General features: G+C 38.6%; 1 protein-coding gene across 1 annotated transcript in view; it reads left to right on the forward strand.

The window, feature by feature from the left end:
- The window catches only part of LOC138366984 (ankyrin repeat domain-containing protein 29-like), an 88,357-nt gene that overhangs the window by 7,337 nt on the left and 62,223 nt on the right, over window positions 1-18,797 (forward strand). Inside the window, exons 3-4 of the mRNA XM_069328391.1 lie at window positions 7,232-7,330; window positions 18,647-18,745. Coding sequence (XP_069184492.1) covers window positions 7,232-7,330; window positions 18,647-18,745 — 198 coding nt within the window. The remainder of the gene's footprint in view (window positions 1-7,231; window positions 7,331-18,646; window positions 18,746-18,797) is intronic.

Raw genomic sequence — 18,797 nt, forward strand, 5'->3', positions numbered from 1 at the left:
TATTTAATAATATATGTCTACAGGAAAGACTGCTACCAAAATATACTAATATATATATATATATATATATATATATATATATATATATATATATATATATATATATATATATATATATATATATGTCGTACCTAGTAGCCAGAACGCACTTCTGAGCCTACTATGCAAGGCCCGATTTGCCTAATAGGCCAAGTTTTCATGAATTAATTGTTTTTCGACAACCTAACCTACCTAACCTAACCTAACTTTTTCGGCTACCAAACCTAATCTAACCTATAAAGATAGGCTAGGTTAGGTTAGGTAGGGTTGGTTAGGTTCGGTCATATATCTTTGTTAATTTTAACTCCAATAAACAAAAATTGACCTCATACATAATGAAATGGGTAGCTTTATCATTTCATAAGAAAAAAATTAGAGAAAATATATTAATTCATGAAAACTTGGCTTATTAGGCAAATCGGGCCTTGCATTGTAGGCTGAAAAGTGAGTTCTGGCTACTTGGTACGACATATATATATATATATATATATATATATATATAACTGAAAACTCACACCCCAGAAGTGTGGGGTGTATATAGTCAGTTGTATATAGTCCTGGGGACCATTCAGGCTTGTTTGCATATATATATATATATATATATATATATATATATATATATATATATATATATATATATATATATATATATATATATGTATATATATATATACATATGTCGTACCTAGTAGCCAGAACGTCCTTCTCAGCCTACTATGCAAGGCCCAATTTGCCTAATAAGCCAAGTTTTCATGAATTAATTGTTTTTCGGCAACCTAACCTACCTAACCTAACCTAACCTAACTTTTTCGGCTACCTAACCTAACCTAACCTATAGAGATAGGTTAGGTTAGGTTAGGTAGGGTTGGTTAGGTTCGGTCATATATCTACGTTTTTTTTAACTCCAATAAAAAAAATTGACCTCATACATAATGAAATGGGTAGCTTTATCATTTCATAAGAAAAAAATTAGAGAAAATATATTAATTCAGGAAAACTTGGCTTATTAGGCAAATCGGGCCTTCCATAGTAGGCCGAAAAGTGCGTTCTGGCTACTAGGTACGACATATATATATATATATATATATATATATATATATATATATATATATATATATATATATATATATATATATATATATATATATATATATACATGAAAATAGTGAAAATAACAGTCTGCCATTCCTGGATGTACTATTAACAAAAACAGGAACCTCTTTAATCACCAACGTATATACCAACCCACCAACATAGGATTATGCCTGAACGGTAGAAGTGAGTGCCAAAGATACAAAGCCAGTGTTCTCAATGCTTATATTCGTCGAGCGCTTACCCACTGCTCTGAATGGAGCAACGTGAGTAGAGAGTTTGAAAGAGTAACTCAGGTATTGGTGAACAACGGATATAGCAACGCGGAAATAAACGCTGCTATAAGAAGACACTTGGACCGTTGGTATAATCCAGAACCTAGAACAGAAACCTCAACACCCCCAATAAAATTATATTACAAATCAACCATGCACAGTGAACATATAAAAGAGGAAAGAATAATGAAAGAAATAATCCGTAAAGGAGTAAAAAGCACTACTCCAAACCAAAACATAAACCTGATAATATTTTGCAAAACCAAGAAGACTTCCGAACTCCTTATCAAAAACAGCCCGAAGCCGACGGAGAACCCTCTACAGCAGTCAAGCGTTGTATACATGTACACTTGCCCCCACGAAGGATGTAACCTTCAATGTAAGTACATAGGTATGACGTCGACCAAGCTGACGAGGCGTTTGACATGCCATATTCAATCCGGTGCCCCTAGGAATCACATGCGACAAGCCCACGACATCACTCTAACAAGAGAAATGTTGAACAAGAATACCTGCATAATAGACAAAACCCAAGATACAAGAAGATTACAAATTCTTGAGGCAATTCACATAAGAATAGAACAACCTACCATGAACACCCAAATCACGGAACTATTTACTCTACCCACCATGAGAGTAAGGACAAGACCAGAACATAACGATGCTAACACAGAAGACAATGCCCAACATAACAGGCCAATTACACTGGATTAATCTTTGTATGTAGATAGGAGCTGCCTCGTATGGGCCAATGGGCCTTCTGCAGTTGCTTCTGGTCTTATGTTTCACCCCACATTTATCCCTTATGTATCCCCCATGTTTTCACCTTTATTGTCTTTATCACCTGACCCAGTGCGGGTATATAATCAACCAGCATTGTAAGATCTCTTCACTTGAGAATGAACCATGGAGGTTCTAAACGTTGTGCAAATTGTATAAATAAGTGTAATACATTCTATAGTAAATCACTTCGTTTCTTCACCTTAAAAGTACGAAAATGAGTTTTGGAGAACTCCTATTTCAACTAAGCCCTGATGCTAAGAAAATAGAGGGATAGAAGCCCTAAACCAGAAAATAATATATATATATATATATATATATATATATATATATATATATATATATATATATATATATATATATATATATATATATATATATATATATACAGTAGCCAAAAACTAAGTGAGTATGACCGGTTACTGAAATCAATGCTAGAAAAAGCCCTTAACCTCTCTCTCGATGACCTACAGTGGAAACAAGCCTCTCTTCCCGTAAGACTTGGGGGCCTCGGAGTTCGAACAGCAACGCAAATCGCTGTTCCAGCCTTCCTGTCCTCCTTATCAGCATCCGACGACCTTGTGAAGGAAATTCTACCTGCCCACTTACATCAGCTGGCAGGTGTACATGATCCCAATTTTACACGCTGTGCCACAGAGTGGGCCTCTCGTGCAGGCCAATCACCTCAACCACCATCCCCAAAATCCCACAAGCAATCCAGCTGGGATGGTCCCATTGTAGACCAAGTTGCTGCAGAGTGCCTGGGTGCTGCAACAACACAACACGACATTGCTCGCCTCACAGCAGTAGCAGCACCACATGCAGGGGATTTCCTGTTAGCAACCCCAATGTCGGCAACTGGCACGCGTCTCACACCACACGCCCTCCGAATTGCTGTGGCCCTCCGCCTTGCTGCCCCAATCCACACCAGATATAGGTGTATTTGCGGCGAGGTGGTGGCTGACAGGTACGGTCACCATGGCCTACTCTGCCAAAGCACAGGGGGATGGCACTCGAGGCACAGTGAAGTTAACGACATCATCAAGAGGAGCCTCACTACAGCTGGATGCCCAGCTGAAAGAGAGCCCCGTTACCTAACGCCCCGTAACTCTGATGCTCTTATTGGTCGCCCGGATGGTATCACAGTGAACCCCTGGAAGAATGGCAAGCAGTTGGTATGGGACTACACGTGCGTATCAACCCTGGCTAACACCTACATTAACCTCAGTGTTGCACAACCAGGTGGCGCTGCCACCCACAGGGAAGCAGCCAAATCCCGTAAGTATAGAGAACTGGATCACCACTACAATTTTGTCCCCATTGCTTCTGAGACGCTCGGCGCCTGGGGTAAAAGTGCTACCAGTTTTTTGAAGGAACTGGGTTCTAGGCTCATTGAAACAACAAGGGACCCGAGAGCTGCAAGCTTTCTTTTCCAGCGCCTCAGTGTGGCGATACAGAGGGGAAATGCGCACTGCATCCAGGGTTCCTGCCCGCCATCTGAGGAGCTGGAGGAACTCGACAACCTATGACAACCATCTTTGTAACCCATATGTAACTCCTTTTTTGTAACAAAGTTCAAATAAAGTAAATATATATGTGTACATACAAAAGAATGGGGGTGGTAGGAGAAGATAATATTAGTGTTCAGTGAGAGACCACAAGGTCTCCTCTGAATACTTTTTATTTTCTTCTCCGAGGCTATGGGTCCCCACATTGGCACCAGAGGTATATATATATATATATATATATATATATATATATATATATATATATATATATATATATATATATATATATATATATATATATATATATATATGTCGTACCTAGTAGCCAGAACTCACTTCTCAGCCTACTATTCAAGGCCCGATTTGCCTAATAAGCCAAGTTTTCCTGAATTAATATATTTACTATAATTTTTTTCTTATGAAATGATAAAGCTACCCTTTTCACTATGTATGAGGTCAATTTTTTTATTGGAGTTAAAACTAACGTAGATATATGACCGAACCTAACCAACCCTACCTAACCTAACCTAACCTATATATATAGGTAAGGTTAGGTTAGGTAGCCAAAAAAAGCTAGGTTAGGTTAGGTTAGGTTGGTTAGGTAGACGAAAAAACATTAATTCATGAAAACTTGGCTTATTAGGCAAATTGGGCCTTGCATAGTAGGCTGAGAAGTGAGTTCTGGCTACTAGGTACGACATATATATATATATATATATATATATATATATATATATATATATATATATATATATATATATATATATATATATATATATATATATATGTCGTACCTAGTAGCCAGAACGCACTTCTCAGCCTACTATGCAAGGCCCGATTTGCCTAATAAGCCAAGTTTTCATGAACTAATTGTTTTTCGACTACCTAACCTACCTAACCTAACCTAACCTAACTTTTTCGGCTACCTAACCAAACCTAACCTATAAAGATAGGTTAGGTTAGGTTAGGTAGGGTTGGTAAGGTTCGGTCATATATCTACGTTAATTTTAACTCCATTAAAAAAAAATTGACCTCATACATAATGAAATGGGTAGCTTTATCATTTCATAAGAAAAAAATTAGAAAAAATATATTAATTCAGGAAAATTTGGCATATATATATATATATATATATATATATATATATATATATATATATATATATATATATATATATATATATATATATATATATATATATATATATATATATATATATATATATATATATATATATATATATATATATATATATATATATATATATATATATGAAAAGTTGTGAGGGTACCACCTTTGGTCAAAGTGGGGACCCATAGCCTCGGGGAAGAAAATAAGAAGTTTCCAGAGAAGACCTTGTGGATTCTCACTGTACACAAAGATGCATATCATAAGTTGTCGAGTTCCTCAGCTCCTCAGATGGCGGGCAGTAACCCTGAATGCAGTGTGCATTTTTCCTCTGTATCACCACGTTCAGGCGCTGGAAAAGGAAGCTGGTAGCTCTAGGGTTTCATAATGTTTCAATTAGCATAGAACCCAGTTCCTTTAAATAAAACTGGTGGCACTTTTACCCCAGGCGCCGAGTGTCTCAGAAGCAATGGGGACAAAATTGTAGTGGTGATCCAGTTCTCTATACATACGGGATTTGGCTGCTTCCCTATGGGTGGCAGTGCAACCTGATTGTGCAACACTGAAATCAATGTTAGCCAGGGTTGATACACACGTGTAGTCCCATACCAACTGCTTGTCATTCTTCCAGGGGGTTCACTGTGATACCATCTGGGCGACCAATAAGAGCATCAGAGTTGTGGGGCGTAAGGTAACGGGGCTCTCTCTCAACTGGGCATCCAGCTGTGGTGAGGCTCCTCCTGATGATGTCAGTAACTTCACTGTGCCTCGAGTGCCATCCCCCTGTGCTTTGGCAGAGTAGGCCATGGTGGCCGTATCTGTCGGCCACCACCTCGCCGCAAAAACACTTATATATGGTGTGGATTGGGGCAACAAGGGGGTGGGCCACAGCAATTCAGAAGGCATGTGGTGCGGGACGTGTGCTAGTTGATGACATTGGGGTTTCTAACATAAAATCCCCTGCTTATGGGGCTGCTACTGCTGTTAGGCGAGCAATGTCGTGTTGTGTTGTTGCGGCAACTTGGTCTACAATGGGGCCATCCCAGCTGGATTGCTTGTGGGCTTTTGGGGATGGTGGTTGAGGTGATAGGCCTGCACGCGAGGCCCACTCTGTGGCACAGCATATAAAATTGGGATCGTGTACACTTGCCAGCTGATGTAAGTAGGCAGGTAGAATTTCCTTCACAAGGTCGTCGGATGCCGAGGAGAAGGACAGGAAGACTAGTAAGGTGATTTGCGTTGCTGTTCGACCTCCGAGGCCCCGAAGTCTTAGGGGAAGAGAGGCTTGTTTCCACTGTAGGTCATCAAGAGAGAGGTTGAGGGCTTTTTCTAACATTGATTTCAGTAACAGGTCATGCTCACCTAGATTTTGGCTACTGTAGGATGATGAACACCTCAGAAAGTAGGTTAACCTGGGGATGGAACGACATCTGGCGATGTCCTCATCACCAGATGAAGGATATCCTCAATAATCATCTTGTTTATCTGACAATGATACCACAATGTAACTCTCTTCTCAAGTCAGTACGGTTAGATAACAACTAGTGAAGCAGGATATCATAAATTATAATAATATTTATCGGGCGTAACATGGTGTTACTGATGCCTTCAGCTTGCATGATAAGATAGCGAATGGTGGTGTTCAGGGTGTCTGTGAAGGACATTGTTAACTGATGACGACAACGATGTTCCTCATGCCTCCATCAGCCATTCTCAAATATCATCTGTTACATACATTTATGGTTATATTGGTTGTATGGTAATGGCAACAATGTTTATCTTGCCTCGAGCTAGTATTGCCAAGGTTTATGGTGTATGATGCTTATAAAGGTTATATTGGTTAACTGACGATGGCAAGATTGGAGCTGTTGGTTCACCCCAGTAAAGTTTCTTCTTATGTACATAATAATAATTAAATTAATAAATAATTATTATTTATAATTATTTAATAATTAAAGTCCCAGTAATGGTCTTCTTATGTACATAAAAATAATAATAATAATAATAATATTTATTAGGGAAAATCACATACATACAAAATGGTATACGAGAAGAATGTTGGATCTCTAGGCAGGACAAGAATATACAGTAGTATGGTTCAAACCACTAATACACACAGCGTTTCGGGCCTGACAATAGCACCACTGTCGCTCTCGTCACAAGTAATACATTATCAAATAAGAACTGTTCAGATGTCGGATATTTTAATAGTGATCTATTCTTAAAAATTTTAACATGATCTTTCTCTCTTATATTTAGGGTGGTAAATAATTTTGCATACTATTTAGAGTCTGTACACTTTACTAGTATATAAAAATGTTCATCTAGAACAGATTATTTCAATATTTACATAAAGTACAGGAATCGTGACGGTTTATGCATAATAACAATTGTGGTATCTGTTGACAGGCAGGACAGCCCTTTACTTGGCAGCCGCAGGTGGTCACAACAACACTGTGAAGGTCCTCCTCGACGCTGGAGCAAAAATTAACGCTGCAGATAAAAATAGTAAGGATGACATTTATCCATCCCAACATTATATAACACTGATGTCATACAACACATTACAATTTGTATGTGTCAAAATGCAATATTTATATTTTATAATTATACCATATGAGAGAATGTCTGTCTGTTCAAAGTTGGGGGCCAAATTTTTCATATAAAAAAATAGTTTTATAGCAATCTGCCACATTATTCATTAATTTGTGAAAATTGACATAAAATTCCAGCTGTGAATAATTTGCCTTTACTCACATTAAACAGACAATTCTCACACAGCGTCAAACGTTTCTCAAGCAAACTGCTGTATACCAGAGTAAGAGTAACTATTGTTTGTTTAGTTCTTCACACCACTGAGCTGCTCCCACTGCCAACCACCCACACATAACACTATTGTAAGACAGAGGGACAGAAAAACATAGAGAGAGACGCACACAGAAACTCAGAAACAGAAACACAGCTAGAGACAGATAGACAGAGAGAGGCAGAGATAAAGATAGAGGAAGAGAATGAGACAGATAGTAGATAAAGGGACGGATGGATAGACGAAGATGCGGATTAATAAATAGATCAGCCGTAGTAGCCGCCATGAGGGTTCTAACCAATGTGCTGTGAGTTACCAGGCACACGTTCCAGACGACTAGGCCACGACATGGTCAAAACAATTGCAACCTTGGGTACTACTGCACCCTCTAGGACTCCTGAGCCTTCCATTGACGCCGATCCAGGGTGTCAGACAATCCACCACGTGCACTCTGGCTCAGTCATCTTGGAATGTTCTACCTCTGACGATCTTCCTTTAATACACAGAGTAATCACACTCTCGTGATCAATGAGAAAATGTGTAGGAGCCGTGACGAGGGTTCGAACCTATGTGCCTGGTGTTCCCAGGCCCACACTCTGTGTGTATTGATAAAGAAGTACCCTGAAGATTGAGCCCCAGTGCATGGGGGGGGGGGGGGGGGAATTGAGTGAAGCCATTGGTTCGGGTTCAGTGGAAACCTATAGATATAGGAGCATCAAAATGCTCTTACATCTGGCAAGGACGTATTCGGCCGCCATTTTAAATTGGGAGCAATCCTGTGTATAAACTTACCACACAATTAACATTCATTCTTTAACCAAACTAATCTAAAAACTCTATAATTTAAATATCACTAATCCAACGTATAATCCAACACATTCAAGGCCTATCACACCTAAAATGCATACATAAGTGAAGAGTCCCTACATCATCTGTATATCAACAAATGCCACTCGAACCCGGTCCATCTGCCACAGTCATCTGGACCCAGGATCCATCTGTACCCAGGATCCATCTGGACCCAGGATCCATCTGGACCCAGGGTCCATCTGGACCCAGGATCCATCTGGACCCAGGAATCACCTGGACCCAGGATCCACCTGGACCCAGAATCCATCTGGACCCAGGATCCATCTGGACCCAGGATCCATCTGGACCCAGGATCCACCTGGACCCAGGATCCATCTGGACCCAGGATCCATCTGGACCCAGGATCCACCTGGACCCAGGATCCATCTGGACCCAGGGTCGTAACATCCTCTCACTGTTGACACCCAACACACAGACAATTATATTTCTCATCAGAGCTCTCTCTGATGAACAGATAGACAGACAGATATAGAGAAGCAGAGACAAAGATATCTAGAGACAAAGACTGACAGCAGATTAATGGATGAATAGATGGCTGGAAACATGAATAGACAGATAAGTGGATTGATAGATGTATGGATGCATTGATTGCTGGATGTTTAGGTACAATGATATATAGACGAATATATAGATTGATAGTTAAATGAACAGATATTTGGTTGAATTAATGAATACAAAGTTGATTAGGTGCATGGATAGATAGATGAAAAGAAAGCAAGACGTAGATATAGTGAGATAGATGGATAGAAAGCTAGATGAAAAGATTTATGGACAGATGGCTGCATTGATGGATGGATAAATGGCTGCACAGGTGGAGAGAAAGATGGACGGAAAGATGGATAGATGTATATAGATAAATGGACAGAGAGGGCAGATGAATGGATAGATGTATGAATAGATAGATGAATGAGTAGATGGATGGATAGATATTTTCGTATTTTTTTATTTAGTTATTTTATTTATTTATGTATATATACAAGAGTTCTTACATTCTTCTACACGTCGATAGATGGATAGATGGATGTATAAAGGGAAAGACGGATAGATAGATGTATAGACAAATAAGCAGAGGTGTAGATGTTTGGACAGATGGATAGACGTACAGGTGAACAGAGTGAAAGATAGATAGATGAATATATGGATTGCTATATAGGTAGATTGAAAGATAGATGAATATATATAGATTCTTAAATATATGATGAGTAGATAGTTTGATAGATGGATAGATAGACCGAGATAGATGGATAGATAGACCGAGATAGAGAGATAGAGAGATGGATGCATTGATTATATATATAGATTAATGGCTAAATAATAAGAGAGATAGGTGGATGGACGGATAGATAAATAGAGAGATAGGTGGAAGGATAGATATATGGTCAAATTGGACAGACAGACCTAGGCATCGCTGGATACCCATCCAGTATAATATATAGCACAAATTCGGTCAAAATTTCCAAGACTAAGAACCAATAAATGTTCAATATTTATAGACATTTTCACCTGAAATATAAACTCAAAATAAGAATCTTATTGAGTCGAGACACAGTACATATATTGTGTTACGTGCTCCAAAGTGTGAGAGAATATCTGTGTGTGTGTGTCTGGCTGTTTGTCTGTTCGTCGTTGGAGGCCACACAGATGGAGCTAGCGTCATCCATATGGGCAGAAGAAATGGTCTGGGGTATAGGATGAAAAATGGACGATTTGGGTTGTCAGAATTCAATAGGTAAGAGCATGTCAGGATCACATTCAGACCCCCTCACACTTTTTTATCAATGCACGCCCTCTGTTCAGCTAGATAGTATCAAAACAAACTTTCGGAACAATCGTTTTTTCGTATAGTAATATGTACCATTTTACACTGATTCCGGTAAAATTAACAAATTACCTGCTGTCAATAAGTTCTTCGAAGTCAATAACTACTTCATGCTACAAACGAGTGGAGAAATAGCAACATCGACGAAAGTATCCGTACCCGCATTGAACAACACCTCGACATCCTCACAGACCGACATCACCTCAGCACTGAAACAAGGATTATCAAGAAACTAACAACATTATATGGAGGACCTATGACAATTCCACGACCAAGAGATGGCTTCCTGAACCTTGCAGGAATTAACCTCACTGAGGACCAAGTCACTCTCCTAAATCTGGGCATAAACTGTCATGTTATGTTCAGACCGAGTGAGATGGCCAGGAAAGTAGAGTTGGAAATTCTGTTGGACGACATATTCGACCTCGAGACACAAAAGAAGGTCACTACCAAAGATACCTTACAAGCAGAACTTATTGCAGAAGGAGGAAAGAATCGAGGCAATTACAGAAGCACCATACTGTCCCCCGAGCTCAAAGCGGCAGCTAAAAGCATTCGTGAGAACAAGAAGATAGTTGTCAGGAGAGGTGACAAGTCGCCAATATATGTCATTCTTAAAAAAGACGAATATTTGGCGAAAATGAACCTCATACTCTCTGACCAAACTAAGTTCCAAAGGGTAACGAAGGACACTACAGCCGAATTGAAAGCAAAGGTCAACAAACTGATCGAAACTGTGAACGCCAAGAAATCCTGACTCCACCTGCCAAAGATCATTGGGGAATATAAACCTGGATATGCGTATGGAAACGTCAAGACACACAAGCCTGGAAACCCACTTTGGCCAATCATTAGCCAGATACCCACACCCACGTACAGACTGGCGAAGCGACTCAACGGCCTGCTGACTCCTTATGTTCCTTGCGCCTTCAGCCTGAAGTCTCCAAAGGAATTTGTTGACTTACTGCGGGGCACACGGGCCACAGGGATAAGAGCCTCGTTGGACGTAGAATCGCTGTTTACCAACGTACCTGTGAACGAGACAATCGGGATGATAGCCGATAGAGTGTATCGTGATCCAGCCTGTACTCTTCTTGACATACCAGAAAATATTCTGAGGAAACTACTCCAAGCTTGTACTAAAGAGGCACCCTTCTTGAGCCCGGATGGGCACATGTATAAGCAAGTAGATGGGGTCGCCATGGGTTCTCCCCTAGGTGTCCTGTTTGCAAACTTCTACATGGGTACCATCGAGCAAAAAGTCTTAGTCGACATGAACTTGAAACCGGCCATATACTGCAGGTATGTTAACGACATTTTTACACAGGTACCTGATGTCAGACATCTGCAGGAGCTGAAGGAGGCATTTGAGCAGAGTTCCGTGCTGCGTTTCACTTACGAGATGGAAAAGGATGGGAAGCTGCCCTTTCTAGATGTAGCAGTCATGGAAAAGAGCGGAGGTTTCCACACTGCAGTCTACACTAAGGAAACGAACATAGGAATGTGCCTAAATGCCAACAGCGACTGCCCAGACAGGTACAAGAGGAGTGTTGTTAACGCATATGTCGACCGTGCTCTCAGCCACAGCTCAGAATGGAAGCAAGTCGACGAAGAACTCTGTAGGGTAAGGCAGGTCCTAGTCAACAACGGCTTCTCCAATGGTTTCGTCGAAGACATCATAAGAAGGAAAGTGAGACGCCATGCAACTTCTGAAGAGACAACTAACACAACACCTATACCCCCAATTAGACTATTTTACAGGAACTTCTTTTCCACAGCTCATAAAACGGAGGAAAGGGTCCTGAAAGATATTGTTAATAGAAACGTTATCCCTACAGACAAAAATCAGAGGATACAACTGACGATTTACTATAAAACCAGAAAAACGGCCAGCCTACTCATGAGAAACTCTCTAGACACAAAGCAGAACGCTTTAAAAGAGACCAACGTCGTCTATGCCTTCAAATGCCCACTTGGGGACTGTAAGATCCAAAAAACCCAGTATATAGGCAAGACAACAACATCTCTTTCTAGGCGTTTAACGATGCATAAGCAACAGGGCTCCATTAAGGAACATATAATCTCTTCCCACAACCAAACCATCGCCAGAGAAATCCTAGTAAACAACACAGAAATCATCGATAGATACAGCGATAGCAGACGGCTTGACGTTTGCGAGGAACTACACATTAAGAAGTCAACACCAGCAATCAACAGCCAATTAATGCACAACTATATTCTACCCAACTCAAGACTCCGCTCCAATATAGAAGCATCAAGAAATATGGACCAATAGGCTTTCTACAATCACTTCCATTTCAATACCCATTGTTTCGTGTTCTGTCTTGTGTTGATGAAATTAATACCCTATTAAATACCACCTCACCCCATCCACCTCACTCAAATGTAGATATAAACAAATCAGAGATATGTAAGTTCTATTCAGTTGTGTATGTGTAAAGTCTTTGAAAATGTAATAAGTTTTAAGAAACGCGCTCAAGTGTCGCGTCAGACTAGAAATAAAAATGAATTTTGGAAAATTGATTTTTGAATTACCTCCAACAGTGAAAAGAAATGTACGAAAGATTGAGAAAATTTGTGTTAGAATTATTAATCTTACTTTTTCGGTCATATTTAATAATATATGTCTACAGGAAAGACTGCTACCAAAATATACTAATATATATATATATATATATATATATATATATATATATATATATATATATATATATATATATATATATATATATATATATATGTCGTACCTAGTAGCCAGAACGCACTTCTGAGCCTACTATGCAAGGCCCGATTTGCCTAATATGCCAAGTTTTCATGAATTAATTGTTTTTCGACAACCTAACCTACCTAACCTAACCTAACTTTTTCGGCTACCAAACCTAATCTAACCTATAAAGATAGGCTAGGTTAGGTTAGGTAGGGTTGGTTAGGTTCGGTCATATATCTTTGTTAATTTTAACTCCAATAAACAAAAATTGACCTCATACATAATGAAATGGGTAGCTTTATCATTTCATAAGAAAAAAATTAGAGAAAATATATTAATTCATGAAAACTTGGCTTATTAGGCAAATTGGGCCTTGCATTGTAGGCTGAAAAGTGAGTTCTGGCTACTTGGTACGACATATATATATATATATATATATATATATATATATATATATATATATATATATATATATATATATATATATATATATATATATATGTATATATATATATACATATGTCGTACCTAGTAGCCAGAACGTCCTTCTCAGCCTACTATGCAAGGCCCAATTTGCCTAATAAGCCAAGTTTTCATGAATTAATTGTTTTTCGGCAACCTAACCTACCTAACCTAACCTAACCTAACTTTTTCGGCTACCTAACCTAACCTAACCTATAGAGATAGGTTAGGTTAGGTTAGGTAGGGTTGGTTAGGTTCGGTCATATATCTACGTTTTTTTTAACTCCAATAAAAAAAATTGACCTCATACATAATGAAATGGGTAGCTTTATCATTTCATAAGAAAAAAATTAGAGAAAATATATTAATTCAGGAAAACTTGGCTTATTAGGCAAATCGGGCCTTCCATAGTAGGCCGAAAAGTGCGTTCTGGCTACTAGGTACGACACATATATATATATATATATATATATATATATATATATATATATATATATATATATATATATATATATATATATATATATATATATATATATATATATATATATATACATGAAAATAGTGAAAATAACAGTCTGCCATTCCTGGATGTACTATTAACAAAAACAGGAACCTCTTTAATCACCAACGTATATACCAAGCCCACCAACATAGGATTATGCCTGAACGGTAGAAGTGAGTGCCAAAGATACAAAGCCAGTGTTCTCAATGCTTATATTCGTCGAGCGCTTACCCACTGCTCTGAATGGAGCAACGTGAGTAGAGAGTTTGAAAGAGTAACTCAGGTATTGGTGAACAACGGATATAGCAACGCGGAAATAAACGCTGCTATAAGAAGACACTTGGACCGTTGGTATAATCCAGAACCTAGAACAGAAACCTCAACACCCCCAATAAAATTATATTACAAATCAACCATGCACAGTGAACATATAAAAGAGGAAAGAATAATGAAAGAAATAATCCGTAAAGGAGTAAAAAGCACTACTCCAAACCAAAACATAAACCTGATAATATTTTGCAAAACCAAGAAGACTTCCGAACTCCTTATCAAAAACAGCCCGAAGCCGACGGAGAACCCTCTACAGCAGTCAAGCGTTGTATACATGTACACTTGCCCCCACGAAGGATGTAACCTTCAATGTAAGTACATAGGTATGACGTCGACCAAGCTGACGAGGCGTTTGACATGCCATATTCAATCCGGTGCCCCTAGGAATCACATGCGACAAGCCCACGACATCACTCTAACAAGAGAAATGTTGAACAAGAATACCTGCATAATAGACAAAACCCAAGATACAAGAAGATTACAAATTCTTGAGGCAATTCACATAAGAATAGAACAACCTACCATGAACACCCAAATCACGGAACTATTTACTCTACCCACCATGAGAGTAAGGACAAGACCAGAACATAACGATGCCAACACAGAAGACAATGCCCAACATAACAGGCCAATTACACTGGATTAATCTTTGTATGTAGATAGGAGCTGCCTCGTATGGGCCAATGGGCCTTCTGCAGTTGCTTCTGGTCTTATGTTTCACCCCACATTTATCCCTTATGTATCCCCCATGTTTTCACCTTTATTGTCTTTATCACCTGACCCAGTGCGGGTATATAATCAACCAGCATTGTAAGATCTCTTCACTTGAGAATGAACCATGGAGGTTCTAAACGTTGTGCAAATTGTATAAATAAGTGTAATACATTCTATAGTAAATCACTTCGTTTCTTCACCTTAAAAGTACGAAAATGAGTTTTGGAGAACTCCTATTTCAACTAAGCCCTGATGCTAAGAAAATAGAGGGATAGAAGCCCTAAACCAGAAAATAATATATATATATATATATATATATATATATATATATATATATATATATATATATATATATATATATATATATATATATATATATATATATATATATATATATATATATATGTCGTACCTAGTAGCCAGAACTCACTTCTCAGCCTACTATTCAAGGCCCGATTTGCCTAATAAGCCAAGTTTTCCTGAATTAATATATTTACTATAATTTTTTTCTTATGAAATGATAAAGCTACCCTTTTCACTATGTATGAGGTCAATTTTTTTATTGGAGTTAAAACTAACGTAGATATATGACCGAACCTAACCAACCCTACCTAACCTAACCTAACCTATATATATAGGTAAGGTTAGGTTAGGTAGCCAAAAAAAGCTAGGTTAGGTTAGGTTAGGTTGGTTAGGTAGACGAAAAAACATTAATTCATGAAAACTTGGCTTATTAGGCAAATTGGGCCTTGCATAGTAGGCTGAGAAGTGAGTTCTGGCTACTAGGTACGACATATATATATATATATATATATATATATATATATATATATATATATATATATATATATGTCGTACCTAGTAGCCAGAACGCACTTCTCAGCCTACTATGCAAGGCCCGATTTGCCTAATAAGCCAAGTTTTCATGAACTAATTGTTTTTCGACTACCTAACCTACCTAACCTAACCTAACCTAACTTTTTCGGCTACCTAACCAAACCTAACCTATAAAGATAGGTTAGGTTAGGTAGGGTTGGTAAGGTTCGGTCATATATCTACGTTAATTTTAACTCCATTAAAAAAAAATTGACCTCATACATAATGAAATGGGTAGCTTTATCATTTCATAAGAAAAAAATTAGAAAAAATATATTAATTCAGGAAAATTTGGCATATATATATATATATATATATATATATATATATATATATATATATATATATATATATATATATATATATATATATATATATATATATATATATATATATATATATATATATATATATATATATGAAAAGTTGTGAGGGTACCACCTTTGGTCAAAGTGGGGACCCATAGCCTCGGGGAAGAAAATAAGAAGTTTCCAGAGAAGACCTTGTGGATTCTCACTGTACACAAAGATGCATATCATAAGTTGTCGAGTTCCTCAGCTCCTCAGATGGCGGGCAGTAACCCTGAATGCAGTGTGCATTTTTCCTCTGTATCACCACGTTCAGGCGCTGGAAAAGGAAGCTGGTAGCTCTAGGGTTTCATAATGTTTCAATTAGCATAGAACCCAGTTCCTTTAAATAAAACTGGTGGCACTTTTACCCCAGGCGCCGAGTGTCTCAGAAGCAATGGGGACAAAATTGTAGTGGTGATCCAGTTCTCTATACATACGGGATTTGGCTGCTTCCCTATGGGTGGCAGTGCAACCTGATTGTGCAACACTGAAATCAATGTTAGCCAGGGTTGATACACACGTGTAGTCCCATACCAACTGCTTGTCATTCTTCCAGGGGGTTCACTGTGATACCATCTGGGCGACCAATAAGAGCATCAGAGTTGTGGGGCGTAAGGTAACGGGGCTCTCTCTCAACTGGGCATCCAGCTGTGGTGAGGCTCCTCCTGATGATGTCAGTAACTTCACTGTGCCTCGAGTGCCATCCCCCTGTGCTTTGGCAGAGTAGGCCATGGTGGCCGTATCTGTCGGCCACCACCTCGCCGCAAAAACACTTATATATGGTGTGGATTGGGGCAACAAGGGGGTGGGCCACAGCAATTCAGAAGGCATGTGGTGCGGGACGTGTGCTAGTTGATGACATTGGGGTTTCTAACATAAAATCCCCTGCTTATGGGGCTGCTACTGCTGTTAGGCGAGCAATGTCGTGTTGTGTTGTTGCGGCAACTTGGTCTACAATGGGGCCATCCCAGCTGGATTGCTTGTGGGCTTTTGGGGATGGTGGTTGAGGTGATAGGCCTGCACGCGAGGCCCACTCTGTGGCACAGCATATAAAATTGGGATCGTGTACACCTGCCAGCTGATGTAAGTAGGCAGGTAGAATTTCCTTCACAAGGTCGTCGGATGCCGAGGAGAAGGACAGGAAGACTAGTAAGGTGATTTGCGTTGCTGTTCGACCTCCGAGGCCCCGAAGTCTTAGGGGGAGAGAGGCTTGTTTCCACTGTAGGTCATCAAGAGAGAGGTTGACGGCTTTTTCTAACATTGATTTCAGTAACAGGTCATACTCACCTAGATTTTGGCTACTGTAGGATGATGAACACCTCAGAAAGTAGGTTAACCTGGGGATGGAACGATATCTGGCGATGTCCTCATCACCAGATGAAGGATATCCTCAATAATCATCTTGTTTATCTGACAATGATACCACAATGTAACTCTCTTCTCAAGTCAGTACGGTTAGATAACAACTAGTGAAGCAGGATATCATAAATTATAATAATATTTATCGGGCGTAACATGGTGTTACTGATGCCTTCAGCTTGCATGATAAGATAGCGAATGGTGGTGTTCAGGGTGTCTGTGAAGGACATTGTTAACTGATGACGACAACGATGTTCCTCATGCCTCCATCAGCCATTCTCAAATATCATCTGTTACATACATTTATGGTTATATTGGTTGTATGGTAATGGCAACAATGTTTATCTTGCCTCGAGCTAGTATTGCCAAGGTTTATGGTGTATGATGCTTATAAAGGTTATATTGGTTAACTGACGATGGCAAGATTGGAGCTGTTGGTTCACCCCAGTAAAGTTTCTTCTTATGTACATAATAATAATTAAATTAATAAATAATTATTATTTATAATTATTTAATAATTAAAGTCCCAGTAATGGTCTTCTTATGTACATAATAATAATAATAATAATAATAATAATAATAATAATAATAATAATAATAATAATATTTATTAGGGAAAATCACATACATACAAAATGGTATACGAGAAGAATGTTGGATCTCTAGGCAGGACAAGAATATACAGTAGTATGGTTCAAACCACTAATACACTCAGCGTTTCGGGCCTGACAATAGCACCACTGTCGCTCTCGTCACAAGTAATACATTATCAAATAAGAACTGTTCAGATGTCGGATATTTTAATAGTGATCTATTCTTAAAAATTTTAACATGATCTTTCTCTCTTATATTTAGGGTGGAAAATAATTTTGCATACTATTTAGAGTCTGTACACTTTACTAGTATATAAAAATGTTCATCTAGAACAGATTATTTCAATATTTACATAAAGTACAGGAATCGTGACGGTTTATGCATAATAACAATTGTGGTATCTGTTGACAGGCAGGACAGCCCTTTACTTGGCAGCCGCAGGTGGTCACAACAACACTGTGAAGGTCCTCCTCGACGCTGGAGCAAAAATTAACGCTACAGATAAAAATAGTAAGGATGACATTTATCCATCCCAACATTATATAACACTGATGTCATACAA

The sequence above is a fragment of the Procambarus clarkii genome, chromosome 21 (assembly GCF_040958095.1).
Source record: "Procambarus clarkii isolate CNS0578487 chromosome 21, FALCON_Pclarkii_2.0, whole genome shotgun sequence".
Classification (NCBI taxonomy): Eukaryota; Metazoa; Arthropoda; class Malacostraca; order Decapoda; family Cambaridae; genus Procambarus; species Procambarus clarkii.